The sequence below is a fragment of the Hypanus sabinus genome, chromosome 3 (genome assembly GCF_030144855.1).
Source record: "Hypanus sabinus isolate sHypSab1 chromosome 3, sHypSab1.hap1, whole genome shotgun sequence".
Lineage (NCBI taxonomy): Eukaryota > Metazoa > Chordata > Chondrichthyes > Myliobatiformes > Dasyatidae > Hypanus > Hypanus sabinus.
In genome coordinates, this window is record NC_082708.1 from 188,987,069 (window position 1) to 189,009,853 (window position 22,785).

General features: G+C 43.2%; 1 protein-coding gene and 1 long non-coding RNA gene across 10 annotated transcripts in view; one reads left to right on the forward strand and one right to left on the reverse strand.

Annotated features, from left to right (window-relative positions):
- Nucleotides 1–7,024, reverse strand: part of LOC132391977 (uncharacterized) — a 28,264-nt gene extending 21,240 nt beyond the window's left edge. The window contains exons 1-2 of the long non-coding RNA XR_009511402.1: nt 6,899–7,024; nt 4,824–4,942 (exon numbers count right to left, since the gene is read on the reverse strand). This is a non-coding gene — a long non-coding RNA (uncharacterized LOC132391977). The remainder of the gene's footprint in view (nt 1–4,823; nt 4,943–6,898) is intronic.
- Nucleotides 1–22,785, forward strand: part of sfxn5b (sideroflexin 5b) — a 282,969-nt gene that overhangs the window by 80,116 nt on the left and 180,068 nt on the right. For all 9 annotated transcript variants that reach the window (XR_009511398.1, XR_009511397.1, XR_009511396.1 and 6 more), the window contains exons 6-9: nt 1,181–1,206; nt 2,249–2,302; nt 11,333–11,389; nt 16,460–16,525. Coding sequence is in view for 6 of the 9 variants with exons in the window: in XM_059965824.1 (XP_059821807.1) it covers nt 1,181–1,206; nt 2,249–2,302; nt 11,333–11,389; nt 16,460–16,525 (203 nt within the window). In the remaining 3 variants the exon portion in view is untranslated. The remainder of the gene's footprint in view (nt 1–1,180; nt 1,207–2,248; nt 2,303–11,332; nt 11,390–16,459; nt 16,526–22,785) is intronic.

Here is a 22,785-nt window from a genome sequence, read left to right on the forward strand (position 1 = left end):
CAGTCTGTACGTCACTGAGTACAGGAGTAGGGACATTACATTGCAGCTGTATAAGTTGTTGATGAGGCCACACTTGAAGTACTGTGTGCAGCTTGTCATGTATTATGTGTTTACCCTTTATAAGAAAGACATAGTTAAACTGGAAAGAGTGCAGGAAATACAAGGATATACAAGGGATACTGCAGATGCAGGGAGTCTGGATCAACACACACTAAACAATGAAGGAACTCAGAAGGTCAGGAAGCATCTGTGAGGGGAATAAACAGTTGAAATTCTAAGTTGAGATGTTTCATCAGGATTTACAAGGATGTTGCCTGGATTAGAGGGTCTGAGATATAGAGAGAGGCTGGCCAGGCTAGGAATTTATTCCTTGGAATGTAATAGAATGAGGGGTAAACTCAGAGAATTATTAAAATTGTGAGAGACAAAGATAAGGTGAGCGTTAGCACTGTCTTCCCCAAGTTAGTTAGTTAAGCCCATCACCCCGAGTCAATAGCAGCTTGCCAGAATCCTGTGTCCTGGGCCAGTCTTTCACGCTGTCCCCAGGTGTAGCCCATTTTATTGGTGTCACATTGCCAGTGTTCTTTGATGGGCCTCTCTTCCACTTTGCCCACATTAGTGCTTGCATGGTGATGTTGGTTCATGTTCCAGTGGGAGTGGCTCTGGATGATAGAAGGATGATTGGCCTTCTGGCTTTGATGGAGAAGCAGCTTTCACCACACAAATTCATACGTCTTCTAAGTGAAGATATTTCTTCTCCCAGGGACGAGGTCTTCGGATTTTCTGTTGGCATTTCTATAGCTCTGGGTTTTTATGGGATAGTGCTGCTAGCCCCACGTCCAACCCTCCTTCTTTCACAGCCGGGCTTGGGACCATCGGGTTTTTCCACAGGTTAGGGGATACCAAAACTAAGAGACATAGGTTTAGGTTGAGAGACAAATAATTAAAGAGGACCTGAGGGGAAACTTTTTCACACAGTGGGTAGTGAGATAGAATGAGCTGTCAGAGGAAGTGGGCTGAAGCAGCTACAATAATATAATTTTTTTTTAAATTGTAACTCCACACCCCAGTTTAATTTAAAGGGTCAGAGAAGAATTGGAAGTGTGTAACGACGGTATGCAGGGGATGTAGAATGTGGTCACGATGATGAAAATCATTTCAATGTCTCTCTTTCTTACAGGTTATATTCCTTTTGGGACCCCAATTGTAAGTATCCATGGAAATATATTCCAATTAAATTAACAGCATCCATGGTCAGCTATAATACACGCCAAATTAGGCCATTTCATCATGGCTGATCCAAATTTCCTCTCAGTCCTAATATCTTGCCTTCTCCCTGTATACCTTCTTAGTCTTACTAAACAAGAATCTGTCAATCTTAAATATACATAAAAACCTGGCTTCCACAGCTGCCTGTGGCAATGAATTCCACAGATTCACCCACTGTCTAGCTAAAGAAATTCCTCCTCATCTCCGTTTTAAGAGAAAACTTCTCTATCTTGAGGCTGTGTCCTCTGTTCCTAGACTATCCCACCACAGGAAACATCCTCTCCATGTGCACTGGATCAAGGCCTTTCAACATTCGGTAGGTTTCAAATAGGTCACCCCTCATTCCCCAGAATTCCAGCAAATACAGGCCCAGTGCCATCAAACGCTCTTCATATGATAATTCATTAAATCGTGGAATCTGTTTCGTGAACCTCCTTTGAACCCTCTCCAGTGTCAGCACATCCTGACTTTGAGGAATTGGTGACAGAAAGGTCAATATTAAAACACATACAAATGCTGGAAGAACTCAGCAACTCAGCCAGCATCTATGGAGAGGAATAGACTGTCAATGTTTCAGACTAAGACCTTTCATTAGTTATGACTTGCTGAGTTGCTCCAGCATTTTGTGTATTTTGCCTTAGGTCTTGTCTTGTGGTCTCCACTGGATAAAGAGTCAGGTTTCCTTTCCTCATGTCAGTTACTGAACTGGATGAGTTCTTAATGACAGGAGGCCAGAGGTGAAAGTTTTGAGAGCTGGCAGACTGAGGAGAACGTGGGGAGTAGTGTTGCCATGGAGGCTTTGAACTCTGAGACATGATGGAATAAAAATAGTGAGGAGGAATGAACTAATGACAAAAGACTGGTATTTGTCCATGAAGTCCACCTCCTGTCTCAGATGTCTCCAGGTGTTCAGAGGGTAGTGACCAGATTGTTTTAACCCCTGGCTGCAGAATCTGATTATTACCTCTGCTCTCCGTAGGTGGTTGGCCTTCTGCTTCCCCAGCAGACCCTGGCAACGACTGTTTTCTGGCAGGTAAGCGTCACAGTCTCAGCACCAGGACACAGCCTAGGTAAACAAATGTTTGTGCACTACCCTTTTCTCGATGGCGGAGAACCAACCGCTTGTGGCTCATCATTCCCTGGTATCTAAACCTTTAAAACCATTCTGCTGTTCTCCACCTGTTGGCTCTCTGGTCCCTAGGTTCACCCACTGGCTTTTCTCCCTCTGAGGTCAATACTCAATAGCTGAACTCCAACAGGGCAGCAAAGTAATATTTCTCTCCCTCTCCGGAGTCATGGAGTCAAGATTCAAGTTTATTTTTCGCATGTACAGTACATTGAAACATACATTGAAATGCAACTTCCACCATCTCTGAGGGATCCTACTACCAAACACATCTGTACCTTCCCCCTCTCTCCACGATTCTCTTGTCCATTTGTCCCTCCCCACTAATTTCCCTGCCCCACTTATCCCTGCAAGCAGATAAAGTGCTGCTTCTGCCCATTCACCTCCTCCCTCACCTTCTTCCCAGGCTCCAGACAGTCCTTCCAGGTGAGGCAACACTTCACCTGCGAATCTGCTAGGGCCATCTATTGTCTTCGGTGAGGTCTCCTCTGCATTGGTGAGACCCATCATAAGTTGGAGGACCACTTCATTGACCACCTCCAAGGGATTTCCCAGTGGCCAAGCATTTTAATTCCAATTCCCATTCCATTTCTGATATGTTGCTTCATGGCCTACTCTTGTGCCAAGATGAGGCCGCCTTTGGGGTGGAGGAGCAACACTTTATACTCCATCTGGGTAGCCTCAAACCTGATGGCATGAATATTGATTTCTCCTTCTGGTAAAAAAATATTCCCACTCTTCTAGTACCACCTCCCCACTCTGGCCTCTTGTTGCTTATCTCCTCCCCCGGTCCCCACTCCTTCCCTTTCTCCCATGGTCCACTACCCTCTCCTATCAGATCTTTTCCTCTGCAGCCCTTGACCTTTCCCACCTACCACCTCCTAGCTATCCTCCTTCCCTTCCCCCCACTTTTTTATTCTGGCATCTCGCCCCTTGCTTTCAGTACTCATGAAGGGTCTCGGCCCAAAGGGTCGACTATTTACTCTTTTCCATGGATGCTGCCTGACCTGCTGAGCCACTCCAGCATTTTGTGTGTGTTGCAATGAAACATTGCATTATCAGTCCAAGGGTGTGCAGAGGGCAGCTCGCAAGTGTTGTCACACATTCCAGTGGCAACATAGCTTGCCCACAACATTTGGCAGAAAAACACAGAACACAACAAACACCAAAACAACAAAAGTAAAATATGCCCCATTCCTCCCTCCCTTCCTCCCCCACCTCCCCACCATGCACATATACAGTCCACTAGCCCCAGGACAGTCCATATTCTTTGGCCTCCCATGGAACCGGATTTGGACTTGAACTCACAGACCTTGGGCCTTCAACTACCCTAGGGGACCCGCAGAGATTCACAGACTCAGGACTCCAGCCAATAGGACTTAGCTTCCAAACTACCGACTCGATCCTTGACAGGACCTGTCTTGAAACCTGGATTCACTCATGAGGGGACACTGAGCACTGGACATCAGAACTTCAGTCTCACCAAATCATGAACCCAAGGAGTCATTGGACCTTGTTCTTCTTGCCCATATGGAGTTCCTACTCCAGAATCCACCGACAACTCTTTGACCTCAGGCGAGCCACCAATCTTGTCCATGTGCTCTGTCATCCTGTCATTATAATCCATCCCACACACTTCATTGTTGTGTTGCTATCCTATTTCAATTAGTGGGGAAACAGACCCTTCTGCCCAACTAGTCCCTGTTGACGAAGAAGCCCCTTCAAAGCTAGTCCCATTTTCCAACATTTGTCCCATATCCCTCTAAGCCTTTTCTATTCATGTACCTGTCCAAGCTTCTCTTAAAGTGGAATGTTGAAGCCAAGAGCCGTAAGCTCTACTCCTTCAGTTAAATCCTATTGCACAAATAATCTCAGTTCATCATTTTGCCCCAGTGCTGTTGTTATGGCTCTAAATATTCAACTTCAAGTTTGAGTTTATATTGATGGGCAGACATACCCACAGTATGAATGGCATGAAAATTAGCATTGTGCAGCAACAGCAGCACAGCACATTACAAACATGGCAAGTATCAATTACATAAATTTAAATTAACATAAATTATATAGAACTTATACAACAAGAGGTTCTGTAACTCTGACTTATTGACTATGAACATAGAATATTACAGCACAGTACAGGCCCTTCAGTAGACATTGTTGTGCCAACTTTTTAACCCACTCCATATCTATTGTATTCCTCCTACATAGCCCTCCATTTTTCTGTCATCCACGTGGCCACATAAGAGTCTCTTAAGGACCCCCAACCTTCGTTATGTCGTGGACCAATACCATTAGGCAAGGTCTCCATGGACCCTAGATTGAGAACCCCTGATCTAAAGGAACTTTCAGTGAAGGTTCAGCTGGTTGATCATAGAAATGGAAGAACCGACTCCTGAGGAAAGGTGAAACAGCTTGAGTCTGTACTCACTGGAGGTCTGCAGAATGAGAAGTGCTCTTATGTAACAAACGCAAAGAAGTTCTGCAGATGCTGGAAATCCAAAGCGACACACACAAAATGTTGGAGGAACTCATCAGGTCAGGCAGCATCTATGGAAAAGAGTAAGCAGTTGATGTTTCAAGCCGAGGCCCTTCTGGGTTTACATTCGTGCCCTGGTGTCCATGGGGAGGGAGCATGTGGTCACTAGGGGTACCTACAGTGAAGGGCTTTTGGGAACTCTCTCCAAGGGAATTGAGCGTTTTATAGACAGTATTAACCATATTTTAATTTAAGATTCTTAACTGTCTTGTTATTTGTATTTTGTGTGTGAATAAGTTTTTGTAGCTTTGTTAAAAAAAGAACCCCTGTATAAAAGAGACATCAGTGACATCTACTGGTACACAGCAATTACTGAAGGAGTTGGAAGTTATTTATATTCTGTTCTGAATGGCTTTTACTTCTCCTTGAGCCTTATTACTACACACTTCCATCGTCATTACCTCTCCCTGAAGGGCAGGATTTGTTGCACGCTTGCTTAGTTGCGTACGATAGAGTAGGGAAAAAACCCTCTAGCGAGTATTAAAGAGCCTGGTTTTGCTTGGCACAACTACCTACATTGGTGTTGTGGGTGCAAACCTACATCTTACCCTACCATTCACCATTACACATCCTTCCACTCCACCTTCATATAGGTCACTGAAATATACTTCATACAGAGATTAGTCTGCTATTTAACATGCTCTCAGTGGCCACTTTATTCAATACACCTGTAAACCTGCACATTAATGCAAATATCTAATAATCAATCATGTGGCAGCAACTCAATGCATCAAAGCGTGCAGACATGGTCAAGAGGTTCAGTTGTTAGTCAGACCAAACATCAGAATGAGGAACAAATGTGATCTAAGTGACTTTGAAATGGTATGGTTGTTGGTGTCAGATGGGGAGGTTTGAGTATCTCAGAAACTGCTGACCTGGTATTTTCATGCACACTAGTCTTTAGAATTTACAGAGAATTGTGCAAAAAGTAAAAACCATCCAGTGAGTGGCAGTTCTGTTGGGGGAAATGCCTTATTTTTGAGAAGGCATGTGTCATTTTAGCTGTTAACAACCAACACAACCCTGAGGAAGTGCTGGGGCAGCCCACAAGTGTCGCTGCACATTCTGGCATCAACTTAGCATATTGAAAATGTTGAGCAGAACAATACAGAACACAACAAGCAACAAAACAACAACATATCAACAAAAGCAAAAGTAACAAACGATATCCAAGAGCTTCCGCCTGCCTGCAGAAGCAGTGGATGCGGGTTTGATTTCAGCATTTGAGAGAAGTTTGGTTAAGTACTTGGATGGGAGGAGTATGGAGGGCTCTGGTCTGGGTGTAGGTTGATGGGACTAGGCAGAATAATAGTATAGCATGGACTAGATGGGCTGAAGGGCTTGTTTCTCTGCTGTAACATTCTATGACTCTATGACTTATTGGAAGCCAATAAACCTTGAATAGAGAGGACACATGACCATAAGCGTCTAATCACTGACTGTGTTGAGAGAGAATATTTAAGGTGACGTTCAGGTAGATTCACTCAATGGAGAACACCTGTGCATGATTTTGTTTAACATGGGGAAGCTGATGCAAGGGCAGCCTCCACATGGTCCCTGGTAGATTGGGGTCAGGCTGCCCACATTCAATGTGCAGCCTTCCTCTACCCCCACTGTTGTTTTGATGTGTCATTGATCTTCTGCCAGCTCCACCTTTGAGGTCTTGGTTGAATTGTTCTTAGTCTGGAAACTCCCCCTTGCCATGGGTGACCCTACAGGAGTTCAGCTTCAGACAGCGTCGCTCTTGGGATCTCAGGAACTCACAAGCCTTTCTACCACAACAAGGTGATGACCCTTGGAGAAGATGGGTGCTGCGAAAGGAGAGCATGAACAGCTAAAAGATCCAATCACTAACCATAGCCGCTACTTACTCACGTCCATACTGCAGCAGAAATTGTGGAACCCAGATCAGACTCAACAGCCGTTTGAAGACCCACCAGTAGAGAACCCCTTAAGAGAAATCTTACTTGAGTCGAGTTATCACCAGAAGAAGATTTAAGGTGAAAGTGTTGAAGGAGTTCAGTTGTTCTAGTTATTAAGCTGCATCTCTAAGCTGTGCACATTCTGCATTAGATGAACAGATAAGATTCGTGTTGTGAGAGTGAATAGAGGTCACGATAAACCTCAGCTGCTAAATATTCATGAGGAAACTAAGATGGAATGTATCCAGTAATACCAACTAAACTGAAGTACAGGGAGGAGCTGACCCACGTATGAAAGTTCTCAAGGAGCTTAGTAATAGATGATTGAAAATACTTGAGATTCCACTGGTCCAATTGAGAAGAGATCAAAGCAATGATAAGACTATTAGTTAGACATGTATAGTAGGAAAAACATTGGAGTCCATTAGAAAGGAAGCAATTAAACACTATGGGCAATAAATCCAAGACAAAGTGGCTTATGAAATGCATGTCACGTCTAATGAATTGTTTGGAATTTTTGGAGGATGTAACTTGGCAGACCACAGTTTGTGTGGCTTCAGAGCTGTGTCAGACATGGCTATAAGCAGCACTGGGGCCCCACAGGGGACTGTATTGGGTCCCTTCCTGTTTACCCTGTATACCTTGGACTTTAGATACAACACTGAGTCATGTTGTCTGCAGAAATTCCCTGATGACTCAGCAATAGTTGGGTGTGTAAAGGGAGGACGGGAGGATGAACACAGGGCCCTGGTGGAGGACTTTGTCAACGGTGCAAGGTGAATCACCTGCAGCTCAACAAAGGAGATGGTGATGAACTTTAGGAAAACTAAGTCTGCACTGCTCCCTGTTACTATTGATGGTGAGGACATGGATGTGGTGAGGACCTACAAGTATCTGGGGTGCACCTGGATGACAGACTTGAGTGGAGCACCAACACAGAGACTGTGTACAGGAATGGCCAGAGCCGCCTCTACTTCCTGAGGAGGCTAACGTCCTTTGGATTATGCAGGCCCCTCTTTCACATGTTCTACCAGTCAGTTGTCACCAGTACAATCTTCTAGGTGGTGATGTGCTGATGCAATGGCATCAACACGGGTGATGCCAAGAGGTTCGATAAACTGATTAGAAAGGCTGGCTCCATTATAGGAGTCAAACTAAACTCACTGGAGGCTGTGGTAGAATAAAGGACCCTGCGGAAAATCCTGGCAGTTCTGGACAATGTTTCTCAACATCTGCACACCACCCTGGCTGAACAGAGGAGCACTTTTAGTTTATAGACTGAGACAACTGTGCTGCTCCAAAGAGTGCTCTATGAGGACATTTTTACCCTCAGCCATTAGACTCTATAATGAGTCAATCTATAGCTGGGGAAGTAATGACCCCCACCCCCTCCTGTTAGACTGTTTTTTATTAACTTATTTCTTTATTCTTTCTTACTTCGAATAATCGTATATTTGTATATCTTTGCATTTATAATACTACTGTGACACTGTAATTTCCTTTGGGATCAGTAAAGCATCTATCTATTTGGGTGACGTGATCGATTTTCCTTGTTGTTACATCTGGCTCCCCTTCCCTCCACCGAGGTTCAGTGGGGTTCAGTTCCCACTGCTTTCTGTAAGAAATCTGAACATTCTCTCCATCACTGCATGGGTTTCTGGTTTCCCCCCACATCCCAAATACTTGTGGGTTAGTAAAGTTTAGTAAATAGTATTGTGTTATAGAACATAGAAGATAGAACAGTACAGCACAGGGATGGGCCCTTTGGTCCACAATGTTGTGCTAATCAAATTAAATTAGTAATCGCTTGGCCAACCTAATCCCTTCTGCTTAGACAATGTCCATATCCTTTCATGTGCCTGTCTAAACATGGACTCCAACATCTCTCTGCTCCTCAACACCTGTAAGGGTCTTGCCCTTAATAGTGTACAGTCTCTTTATATTTGACCAGCTTTGGCAAGCGAAAAATCAGCATTTGGGATTGATTAGCAAGAACAGATTAAAGCAAGGCAGGGGTGGGAAGATTGGCCATCATCACAGCGGCCATTGTCGGAGTAGATCGAGTCAGTGGAGATTTTGAGGCTTTAGGTCATTAAGGCTTTAGCAAAGAGAGGCTTCAGACAGAGAAGGCAAAAAGAAAAGCTGTAGGTAGAGTTTACCCCCCCCCCACACCCTCCCCCTTTAGAATTGATCAGTTAGAACAGTAGAGATGCCAGGCAGGATAGTGGAATGCTCCTCTTGTGGGATGTGGGAAGGCAGGGAGAAAGCTAACAATCTATTTTGAGGAGTTAGAGCTGCAAGTGGATGAACTCCAGATCATTCAGGCTAAAAGGGTGATGGATTGGACATACAGAGAGGCAGGGCACAGGAAGCTGCGTGACAGTCAGGCAGGGGAAAGGTAATAAAGAGCCATTGCAGTGTAGCCCTGTGGCCATCCCCCTCAACAACAGAAATACCACCTTGGATATTGTTGGCTGTATCATCAATATTGTATTATTGATGACCTAACAGAGGAAAGTCACAGTTGTCGGGTCTCTGGGAGTGAGTCTGGCTCTGTGACTCAGAAGGGAAGGGGGGGAGAAGAGGCACACTGTGGTGATAGGGAATTCATTAGTTAGGAGATAGAAAGGAGGTTCTGTGTCAGGTAGTATGTTGTCTCCCTGGTGCCAGGGTCCAGGATATCTTGAATCTAGTCATCAACATTCTTAAGTGAGAGGGTGGACAGCCAGAGGTCATGATCATAAGGCCATAAAACATAAGAGCAGAATTAGGCCATTCAGCCCATCTAGTATTCTCCACCATTCCATCATTGCTGATCCTGGATCCCACTCAACCCCCATACTCCTGCCTTCTCACCATATCATTTTATGCCCTGACCAATCAGGAAACTATCAACTTCTGCATTAAATATACCCACGGACTTGGCCTCCACTATAGTCGGTGGAAGAGCATTTCACAGATTCACTACTCACTGGCTAAAAAAATTCCACCTTCTAAAAGGTCGCCCCTCAGTTTTGGGGGTGTGCCCTCTAGTTCTGGATACCCCCACCATAGGAAACATCCTCTCCACATCCATCCTATCTAGTCCTTTCAACATTTGGAAGGTTTCATTGAGATCCCTCACCCCCAGCATTCTTCTAAATTCCAAGTGAGTACAGCCCCAAAGCTGCCAAACACTCCTCATATGTCAACCACTTCATTCCAGGAATCTTCCTAGTGAACCTCCTCTGGACTCTCACCAATGACAACGCATCCTTTCTGAGATATGGGGCCCAGAACCGCTGACAAGTGTGGCCTGAGTGTCTTGTAAAGCTTCGCCATTGTTTGCTTGCTTTATATTCTATTCCACCTGAAATAAGTGCCAGTATTGCATTTGCCTTCTTTACCAGAGACATTCTGTAAATTAACCTTGCATGAGGACTCCTAAGTCCCTCCACACCTCTGATGTTTGAAAAGTAGCAGTCCCAATAGTGATCCCTGGGAACACTACTGGTCACTGGCAGACAACCAGATAATGCCCCTTTTATTTCCACTTGCTGCCTCCTGCCTGTCAGCCATTCCTCTATCCATGCCAGTATCTTTCCTGTAACACCATAGGGTTTTATCTTGTTAAGCAACCTCAGCCTCACCTTATCAAACGCCTTCTGAAAATCCAAATAAATGACATCCACTGCCTCTCCTTTGTCCACCCTGCTTGATACTTCCTTGAAGAACTCTAACAGATTTGTCAGGCAAGATTTCCCTCAACAGAAACCATGCCGACTTTGACTTATTCTATCGTTAGTCTGCAGGTACCTCAAAACCTCATCCTATCGCCTTCTAGCTAGTCCTCCTTCCCCTACCCACACTTTTTTATTCTGGTATTTTCCCTCTTCCTTTCCAGTCCTGAAGAGCCTTGGACCCAAACGTCAGCTGTTTATTAATTTCCATAGATGCAACCTGACCTGCTGAATTCATCCAGCATTTTGTATGTGTTGTAAAGGTTATGATTTTCCCTCTTTCTTTAATCAGATCTACTGACACCATTTAATATGAACTGCTTCCTTACTACCTGTCATGCCACTGGCGTTTACGGCAGCAATGAAGGTCCTCCATCTCTGGCAGTGTTCTTCATCGTGTTGGTAGTTTCCTTTCGGTTTTTGCTACTGTCAGTCATGCAAATCCCAAGTGGAGACTCAGGAATGCTGTCACACTCAGATGTAGACGGATTCTTCATTGCTGTTTCCATAACAGTTTTGCTAACTAATCAGGGTTGTCAGCTCTGAGCTAAAGCCCCAAACCAGGAAGACCAGTGTCCTCTACACTTTGACTTTTTTGTCATGGGTGACCCTACCAATGAAGCCGACTCCAGCCAACACACCTCTCTGGGTTTTTGAGGCACACGACAAGGCTGTGGTCCTCTTGGAGGTTAGTATGAACTAACAGCAGAGGTAATAGAGGGGATGAATGTTCTGATGGTTTGTTTTTGCTTCCTTCTAGTGGTTGAACCAGAGTCACAACGCATGTGTGAATTACGCAAACAGAAACGCAACCAAGGTGAGAAGCACTGTTGGATCCTGATGCTTTTGTGATCCATAGCTTCTTTGGAAGTTAAGAATGAAGCATAAACTGTTGCTTATGATCATTTTATTAAGTATTGCAAGAGTAGAGAAGAGACAAAGGAAAAGAAAGAGTAGTGTGGTCTTCTCATACTGATAACAGAAATTCCATTGATAACAGTTCACCAGTAAGATGGCCAAATTCAAGTAATGTGATACCCAGCACTGAAACCAAGAGGTTTCCAGAATAATACAGAGGCAACTGCACCATAATTGCTGGGAAACACTGGCAATTACATGTCCATAGGTGGTGATATAAAGTACAAACAAACATGAAAACTAACATTTCTACACCACAATCCAATAGGTTTGGTCACATTGTTTTTTTTTCTAACAGTTCCATGTGTGGTGAGCATCATGACAAGCCTCAAATGTCAAAGGACTATTTGAGCTAATAGGGTAGTTAAGAAGGCGTATATAGTCAGGGGATTGAAGTCAAGGGCCATGTGAAAATGTTGCGGCTCAATAAAACTGGTTAGACCACACTCGGAAATTTGTGTTCAGTTCTGCGATTATAGGAACGTTCAATGTTCATTATAGGAACGATGTGGAAGCTTTAGAGAGAGCGCAGAGGAGATTTTCCTGGATGTTGATGGATTAGAGTGCTTGTCTTAAGAGGAAAAGTTGAGTGAGCTATGACTTTTCTCTTTGGAACTAAGAGGATGGTAAAAAACTTGGATAGAGATGTACAAAACGATAAGATGTTTCGATTAAGTGGACAGCCAGAGACTTTTTCCCAGGGAGGAAATAACTAATTCAAGGGGGCATGATTTTAAGGTGATTGAAAGAAAGTATGGGGAGGAGGAATGTCAGAGGTACGTTTTTTACGCAGGGTATGGTGGTGCATGGCATATGCTGCCAGGGTGCTGGTAGAGGCAATACAGTAGATAGGCACAAGGATGATAGAAAAACAGAGGCTATGCAGGAGGAAGGAATTAGATTGATTCTGGAGTAGGTTAAAAAGTCAGCACAACATTGTGGGCTGAAGGGACTATACAGTGCTATAATGCTTTGTTGGACAGCATAAATTTATTTAACTAGATTTTTTTTATCCTATGATTATGTTTGAAGATCTCCATTCAGAATGGAGGGATATAGACCATGTGCAAGTAGATGTGCTTTATCCATATCAGAAAGTGGAGGGCTATGCAGGAGAGAAAAGTTAGATTGATCTTGGAGTAGGTTAAAAGCTCGGCACAACATTGGGCCTGTACTGTTCTATGCTCCATGTTAACTCCGTGATTTATTGGAATTCCCGATAGCAGAGAGCTGTGGAGTTATGAAGTTTGCTTTACGCAAAGAAACTTTTGATGGACATAGAACTGATGTAAATCAGTCATATTATTGAATGATTTGAAGAGTAGGTACATATGTGCGACTGGTTCCCACTGAGAAGCAGAGTGCCCCTTCTTGGCCATCACATTTTGTTGTGCTAGCACGTACTGACTAAGTGCTCAGGTATAACACACATAAGTAGAGGGTTGAGTCTAGTGTTGGACACCATCCAGATTAGAAAGAAGAGGAGTACAAGCAGAGAGTGATGGAAACCCGCTGCAGACCTGGCGGCCTCTTGTGGGGATGGGAAGAGAATTGATGTCTCCGGTCACCTGACCCTTTGTCAAATCTGAAGATGATTCTTAAAGTCAGTGAATGGATGAGAACGGTAGGCTTACGTGGTGCATTTGGGGAAAGTTACTACATCGGCAATGTTTTGTTTTGGAGGAAGGATAGAGAGGAGAGGTTACTTTATTCTTTCAAGCAAAGGAACTCCTGGACTCTCCTTAGTGTGGAATTAAGCTTAACCATTGAGCAATATATGCATTCCTTTGGTCTTTGGGATTGTCTACTGCTTGGAAAGGGAGAAAGTAGATTTTTTGGAGACAACCTAGAGGGAGTTTTCGGATTCTGATGTTTAAATCCAAAGTACTTTCAGAAGTCAGGCACAAACTTGTTGCTCCATGATAATTTTTTTCTGTGTTGATAGAAGCAGACAGTGATAGAGGTCTGCTCAGCACAGAGAGAGAAAAGGAAGAAAGATGGTGCTGTCCTGTAGTCAGCTATTTTCATGTCCATAGATAAGAAAGGTCAACCTAAGAGTCAACCAATAAGAAAGCCGTTATTTAAATAATACAGAATAAAGAAACGTCCAGAGCTTTCCAGAGTCATACTTTACATCGCCAGCAGGAAACTCAGTGAACTTGTATATACCGACTGTGACCACCAGGAAGCACAGGAAGCAGTTACTTGTATATAAGTAATTATATAAAATACAAGTAGATGATAAATTATTAAACTGTAAAGAAAATAACAATTAAACAGTCTAAGAACTAAATAGTAAGATCCAAATATCCTCCCTTTGATTCTAAAGCACACATTACAATCATTACATCTGAAAATTCAGAGGCAGAAAAACTTACAATATTTACGTAAAGTATAAAATAATCAAAAACTACTTGTCAGGGATTCCCAACTGGGGGTCCATGGACCCCTTGCTTAATGGTATTGGTCCATGGCATTAGCAAGATTGGGAATCCCTGGCCTAAGTTATGAAATATCAAAAGTTACATATTCTTCAAAGTGTTGATAGGATTATGTCATGAGCTTTTCCTTTCAAATCAGATATAAGCAGTGGTGGTGGTACCTCCAGAGCCAAGGGTTCGCAAAGCTTGGGGAAACTCAAGATAGAGAGTTGACCTATTAGGGTTTCAAACAGATAGACTGATGTTCCAGAAGCACACTGCTGTTCCCCAAGGATATCCAGAGCATTATTGCCAGTGGCACGAAACCACCATCTACCATCTAGCAGAAGTGGTTGAAGGAGGTACTTACTCTGGTTTGTGCAGTGCAGGAAAGGTTCACAAGAATGACAGACAGACAGACAGACAGACAGACATACTTTATTGATCCCAAAGGAAATTGGGTTTCATTACAGTCACACCAACCAAGAATAGTGTAGAAATATAGCAATATTTTTAAAAACTTAAATAATTAAATAATAATAAGTAAATCATACCAAGTGGAAATAAGTCCAGGACCAGCTTATTGGCTCAGGGTGTCTGACACTCCGAGGGAGGAGTTGTAAAGTTTGATGGCCGCAGGCAGGAATGACTTCCTATGATGCTCAGTGTTACATCTCGGTGGAATGAGTCTCTGCCTGAATGAACTCCTGTGCCTAACCAGTACATTATGGGGTGGCTGGGAGACATTGTCCAAGATGGCATGCAACTTGGACAGCATCCTCTTTTCAGACACCACCATCAGAGAGTCCAGTTCCACCCTCACAACATCACTGGCCTTACTAATGAGTTTGTTGATTCTGTTGTTGTCTGCTACCCTCAGCCTACTGCCCCAGCACACAACAGCAAACATGATAGCACTGGCCACCACAGACTCGTAGAACATCCTCAGCGTCGTCCGGCAGATGTTAAAGGACCTCAGTCTCCTCAGGAAGTAGAGTCGGCTCTGACCCTTCTTGTAGACAGCCTTAGTGTTCTTTGACCAGTCCAGTTTATTGTCAATTCATATTCCCAGGTATTTGTAATCCTCCACCATGTCCACACTGACCCCTTGGATGGGAACAGGGGTCACCAGTGCCTTAGCCCTCCTCAGGTCCACCACCAGCTACTTAGTCTTTTTCACATTAAGCTGCTGATGATTCCGCTCACAACATATGACAAAGTTTCCCACCGTAGCCCTGTACTCTGCCTCATCTTCCTTGCTGATGCATCCAACTATGGCAGCCAACTATGATCCTGGGAATTAAAAGCTTAATGTATAAGGAGGGTTTGATGGCACTGTGTATGTACACGCTGGAGTTTAGAAGAATGGTGGGGGGGGGGGAATCTCATTGAGGACAAGAGAGCACAGCCTCAGAATACAAGAATATCCCTTTAGAACAGAAATGAGGAAAAATAACTTTAGGCAGAGCAGAGTGAATCTGTGGAATTAATTGTCACAGATGCTGTGGAGGCCAAGTCGTTGGGTATATTTAAAACAGAGTTGATAGGTTCTTGATTAGACAGGGTGTCAAAGGTTACAGGGAGAAGACTGCAGAATGGGGTGAGAGAAATAATAAATCAATCACGATGGAATGGCAGAGCAAATTCAATGGGCCGAATGGCCTAATTCTGCTTTAATGTCTTATGGTCTCTGCACTGAACCGTCAACAGGACGGTCACAAGAAATGCGAAGCTGGGTTCAATTCTGAATCAGAGCCTGTGAAAATTACCTTCTCCACGTTGGCCAGTGCAAGATCAAAAAAACATACTCAGAGACAAGAAGTTAAACATAGTCTTTTAGGAATCCCGCTGTGCATACGTTATCTGCCACTTTGCTTATAATGTACAAATATTTATTCTGACAAAGGATCTTTGATTGGAAACATTAATTCATTTGAGCAGTTACTGTTTGACCTGCTGAGCGTTTCAAGCATTTTCCATTTTTATTACAGTGTCGAGTCAATTACCGTATCTTAATGTGAATGTTTTGTTCTCTCTCTCTCTCTCTCTCTCTCTCTCTCTCTCTCTCTCTCTCTCTCTCTCTCTCTCTCTCCCTCCCTCCCTCCCCCCATATCCCTCGTTCTCTTCCACTCCTCTCTCTTTTACTCACTCACTACCTCTTCCATTATTCTCTGGATCTTTCTCTCTCCTCTCCCTCACTCACTCTCTATCTCTGTCTCTCTTTCACACTCCCCCTCTCACTCACTCCACTTTCTCCCTTTCACTCTCTTTCATTCTCTTACTCTTTCACTCCTCTCACTCTTTCATTCACACCCTTTCTTTCACTCCACTCTCTTCCCTGTCTTTCACACTCTCTCCTCATTCTGTCTTTCACTTTCTCCTCTCTCTTTTTCACTCTCTTCCCCTCTTTCTCGCTCTCACTCACTCAATCTCTCTTTCATCTCCCTTGCTCCCTCTTTCATTCTTTCTCACACACACTCTCATTTTTTTCTCTCACTGTCTGCCTCTTTCATTCTCTTACATATGCTCACTCTTTCTAAACACTCTAGCCAACTCCATTGTCAAAGTTCATCCTGGGTTACTCTGGAGCCGTCATCAGCGCAGTCTCGATTGCAGTAAGTAATTTTGACATTCTCTGCATAACCGCCGTAACTGTTTTAGTTTCTACAGTCATGATGCCTGTCAGTTAATAGACCAATCATTTGATGATTGCAAGTTAAACAATAAAACACTCACTAATGTTGCAGTAATGTAGGGGGATTTGATAGATTAATTAAAGATAAACTGCTTCCAATCAGTAACCAGGGGACACCGGATTAAGATAATTGCCATAAGAACCAGAGGAAATATTTTTACAGTACAACAAGACATGATTCAGTACGAGCTGCTTGGTGTACTCTCCATGTTTAGTTAGCTTAGCAGTGATACTCTAATGGGAAATAACCTAAGGTGCAGGTCTATCAATGAATAGCAGCAGATATTCAAGAGGTGGTCCATAAAAAATTAGTTTAATTTGTCATGTGTACATCGAATGAAGCGACATACATTGTTTCTGACCAACCCAGTCTGAGGGTGTGCTGGGGGCAGCTTCAAGTATCACCATGTTTCCAATGCCAACATAACATGTGCACAACTCTCTAACCCTAACCTGTATGTCAAAGGAATGTGGGAGGAAACCCACACAGGCACCGGGAGAACATACAAACTCCTTACAGATGGCGGCAGGCAATAAGCCCCAGTCACTGGCACTGTATGGCATTGCATTAACCACTATGTTACCGTGTATTCATCCCAGTTAGATGGAGGAATTACGTGAGAAGGAGACACAGTTAACAAAATAGGTTAATTTTTTAAATTGAATTTATTTAAATCTTACCTTTGTCCTACAACGTGAGGGAGTAAAAATATTAGCATTATGACTCCATTGCAATGTGCAGACGTGTGAATTTTTAAGTCTAAGAGCTTGTGGAAAGAAGCTGTCCTGTAGCCTGTTGGTCCTGGCTTTAAAGCTGCAGTACTGTTCACCAGAAGCAAACAGTTTATGGTTGGGGTGACTGGTGTCCCCGATGATCTTCCAGGCCTTCTTTACGCACCTGCTGCTATAAGTGTCCTCAATGGAGGGAAGTTCACATCCACAGATGCACTGGAATTGCCGTACCAATCTCTGCAGTGACCTGCGAACGAGGTTGCTGCAGTTCCTGTACCAGGCGGTGATACAGGCAGTCAGGATGCTCTCACTGGTGCCCCGTAGAAGGTCTTGAGGATTTAGGGACTCACGCTGAACTTCTTCAGTCACTTGAGGTGTAAGAGGCGCGTTTGTGCTTTTTTTGCCACGGAGTCGATGTGTACAATCCAGGTGACATCTTTGGTGATGTGTATACTGAGGAACTTGAAACTTTCCTTCTGTTTTGGGTAGAAACAAACCAATTTTTGGGAACAAAATTATACTGAAAAGTAGGGCAGGCAAAGTGCCAAGGTCTAGTGATTGGCCAGAGTCTTGGGGGTTTTAGGATCTGGCACATTAGTCTAAAATATTCATAAAAAGGAAGATTAAATACTCTGTGCCAAAATGTATGTAAAATCAAAACAAGCATTAAGAGTGTCAATGTGTATATGAAAAGACTGTAAGCAGCTATGTGTTAAAATAAAAACTTAACTTTATTTGTCACATGTACATTAAAACATACAGTGAAATGTGTCGTTTTTGCGTCAGTGAACGAGGATGTGCTGGGGGCAGTCTGCAGGTGTCACCATGCTTCCAACGCCAACATAGCATGCTCACTACTCACTAACCCTAACCCTTATGGATCTCTTTGGAAAGTGGGATGAAACGGGAGCACCTGGAGGAAACCCATACAGTTACAGGAAGAATGTACAAACTCCTTACGGACAGCAATTAAATCCCAGGCAATCACCGATGCTGTGTTAGTGTTAACCTAACACTATCTTTAAAGAATGTGGCTGGTGAATTTAGCAGATCTGAAGGCAAATATTTCACACAGAGGAAGTAGTAGATGTGGGTATAGTTATAGCATTTAAAAAACACTTGGACAAGATAAGGTTCAGAGGGTCATGGGCCAAATGCAGCCAAATCGGACTAGATCAGAAAGGCATCTTGGTCAGCATGGACCAGTTGGGTTGAGTGGCCTACTTCCCTGCTGTATAATTGAAATTTATTGAATATTGGAAATCCAAGATAGAGTGAATGTGGAGAGGATGTTTCCTATAGTGGGAAAGTCTAGGAGGCAGATACACTAGAGAAATTTAAGAGACTACTACACAGGTATATGGAGGAATTTAAGGTAGGGGATTATATGGGAGGCAGGGTTTAAGGGTTGGCACAACATTGTGGGCCAAAGGGCCTGTACTATGCTGTACTATTTCATGTTCTACGTCTGTCTGTCCTTGGCCAGTCAGATGTAGAAGGATGCTTCATTGCTGTTTCCGTAACAATTTTGTTTTACCAGTAGGGTTGCTAGCTCTGAGCTGAACCCTGGAACTTGGAAGGCCAGTGGACCACTCTTAGTCTACCTTCTAACATTTGACCTGTTTGGCACTGGTGATCCTACCAAGAGCCAAAGCGTAAAGCCCTGACTCCCGCCAGCATAACTCTCTGGGTCATTGAGGCTCTCAAGCCTCCAAAACGTGACAAGGTTGAGGTAATCTCCTTGAAGAGGCAACGAATTGTTATATTTCCAAGTTTGTCAACAATACACAAATAGGTGGAAGCCTATATCTCTATAATTCCCTCCTTCAAGGGGATAGAGATAGATTGAGTGATTGGGTTAACAACTGGCAAATGAAGTCTAATGAGGTCATAGACTTTATAAAGGGAAATCAAAAGGTGAATTATTATCTAAAGAGACTGAAATTCAGAAGGATCTAAATGTTCTATTGAATGAACCACAAAAAGTTAGCATTCAGATCCAACAAGCAAGTTAAGAAGGCGTGTTGTGCTTTATTGTGGAGTTTAAGAACAGAGAGGTTTTGTTACTGTTGTACAGGGTGTTGGCAAGGCCACACCTAGAGTACAGTGCACAGGTTTGATTCTTTTTACCTAAAGAAGAATAGTTGGAGGTAGTCCAAAGGAGATTTGTAGGCCAATTCATACAAATAGGAGGGTTGTCCTATCATGGAAGCTAATGAGTTTGGTTCTGTACTCCTTGCAGTTTAGAAGAATGAGGGGTGATGTAGAACAATGATGAAAAAACATTTGGACAGATACGTGAATAGGAAATATTTAGAGCGGGGGTTGCCCACCTTTGTTATGCCATGAACCTGTCGTTAACCGAGGGGTTCGTGGACCCCTTGTTTAGAGGGATATGGGCTAAGCACAGGGAATTGGGTTTAGATTGATTGGGCAACTTGGCCAGCAGGGACATTGAGCCGAATGGCCTGTTTTTGTGTTGCTTTGCTCTTTGACTCTGATGTTTTCCAGTAGCGTAACAAATACATCTTTTAAATTAATATAATGAAGTTTTCAGGGAACATAGCAAATTTAAAGAGTGTGTGGTAAACAGGACTACATGAGAAATGGGGCCCTAATGAGTTTACAGGGTGTGTGGTAAAAGGGCCCTGGTGAGCTTAAAGGGAGCACAAGTGGAATGCTGACAAGGTAGTGCAGAGGTTAGCCTGATGCCTTACAGTACCAGGACTCAATTCCCGCTCCAGTCTGTAATGAGCATTAGCATGTAAATGACTGGAAGATGTCATCGTCAGAATGTTACAGTAAATTAAAAGTTTAAAAAGAGCAACTGCAGATACTGAAAATCTAAAGTAAAGTGTTCTCCCTGTGACCACATGAGCTTCCTCCAGATGCTCTGGTTTCATCCTGTGTTCCAAAGACATGCAGGTTAGGGGTAATAAGTTGTGGGAATGCTATGTTGATGCAGGAAGAATGGTGACACTTGCAAGCTGTCCCCAGCACATCCTCGGACGCTGTTGGTCATTGATGCTAACAATGCCTTTCACTGTATGTTTCAATGTTCTGATGTACACATGCAAAATAAAACTAATCTTCAAATTCTTCACTTACCTACCAACAACAACGTGTACAGAAATTTGGTTAACATCCAAAAGAAAAGAAGTTTAAATTACGCTGAAATGTTAACAGGAGTAAATCCAATAGGCATAGAGTCATGCAGAAACAGGCCATGTAGTCCATTACATTCATATGGACCAGAGGACACCCATCTGTATCTAATCCCATCACCAAGTACTTAGCCCCTGGCCTCTAGTTTTGAAGAATGAATGTTGTACATACATCATCTATTCTCACCGAGACTATCCAAAAGCACCTCATTGGCAAGGTCTGGCAAAACTATCGAGCACCCAAAGAAAATTCACAAGGATGTTGCCAGGACTGAGGAACCTGTGTTAGAGGGATAGGTTGGCTCGGTCAGGACTTTGTTCCCTAGTGTGTAGAAGAAAAATGGGAGATTTGATAGCGGTATACAAAGTTATGAGGAGTATAGACAGGGCAAATGCAAGCCTGTTTTTTACAAAGGTTGGGTTAGACTTGTAGAGATCTTGGATTAAGAGTGAAAGGTGAAATGTTTAAAGGGAGCATGATGGGGAACCTCTTCACTCAGAGGATGTTGCGGGTGTGGAACGAGCTGGAAATGGAGTATGTCAGTTTGGCTGCACCATTTAAGAGGGGTTTGGGTAAGTACATGGATGGGAGAGCTATGGAGGACTGTGGTCTGGATGCAGGTCAATGGGTCTAGGCAGAATAAGAGTTTGGTATCGACTAGATGGGCTGAAGGATCTGTTTCTGTGATTCTGTGACACTCCTCAAGACTTCAGTGGTACTGGATTGGCAGATTTTCCAGACTGTTGCATCACTGGAATCACCTTAGCAGTGATGTGCCAAACAGCATTTTTGCAGAGGTAGAAACAGTTACTCTTCTCTCAGGCCCACTTCACTCAATATTGTGAAGGAACAAAGGGATCTTGAGGTCCACACCAGAAATACCTGCAAAGTTGCTGCGCAAGCTGACGGGGTCGTTAAGCCGTATGGTGTGTTGGCCTGCACTAGTTGGGTGAGTTGAGTTCAAGAGGTGTGAGGTAGAGGTTGCAGCTCTACAAAGCCCTGGTCACACTACGCTTGGAGTGTTGTGTGCAGTCTGCTCACTTCATTACAGGAAGGATGTGGAAGCTTTAGAGAGGGTGCAGAGATTTGCCAGGACGCTGCCTGGATTAGAGGGCATGTCTTATGAGGATAGATTGAGTGAGCTTTTCTCTTTGGAGTGAATGAGGATGGGAGGTGATTTGATGGACTCTGCAAGATGATAAGAAGCATAGATTGCATGGACATATTCTCAGGACATAAGTGGCTAATATGAGTGGCATAATTTTAATATGATTGGAGGAAAGTATAGGGGGATGTCAGAGGTAGGTATTTTCCACAGAGAGTGGTGGGTGCATTGAATGCCCTGCTAAGGATGGTGGGAGAGGCAGATACATTATACACATTTAAGAAGCTGTTAGATAGGCACCCACCAGGAAAAATGGAGGGTTAAATGGATCTTAGAGTACATTCAAAGGTTGGCACAACATAGTGGGCCAAACAGCCTGTGAGCTGTGATGCCCTGTTAGGCAGTGTAATTCCATTCACTGGATGGCATTTTCATCAGTGTGATTTTGATTAAAGGTCTCCACATGAAATGCATTTCTCTCCATAACTGCTCTCTGACCAATTATTTCCATTTTTTTGTGTTTGTATCTCTAGTTGCTAGTGTTGTTGCTTGTATTAAAAAAAAATAGCGACTTTGCTCATCCGCTTAGTTGACATGATGATAATGTATTAAATTACAGCAAATCTGTTTGTAATGCCTGCCTAAAAGAATTGTAAATGATATTACCTCCCTAAATTCTCTAATTAACCTAGTTTATCCTCATCATTCAGACACGGTGTCATAACAGAAAATATCATTTATGCTGTTGCTGCTGTTGACAAAACATTCAGCAACATTATAGTGACAAAGCTTAAATGATCCTTATTAAGACTCTTTACTTCTGCAACAGTTTACCTGCTGAAATGTCTTCCCTCTGCCCTAAACCAAAAGCAAAAAATATTCGAAACACTCAGCATGTCAGGCAACATCCATGAAGAAAGGAAAGCAGAATTAATGTTTCAGGTTGGAATTCTGTGATCCACTGGACAACAAATCTTGTCGAAAGTGTTGCTTCCACAGATTTTTTTTGTTTATGATAAACTGCTTGAAGCTGAATACAAATGTAATTTCAGACTACTTGTATCACATAGGAATTTGGAGAAGCAAGAATTTAACTTTTATTGAACATAATGCATTTAATTGCATAGCAGTTTTGACACTTTACAATAGTTTAAATAAGCTATAACTATTTTGTTGAT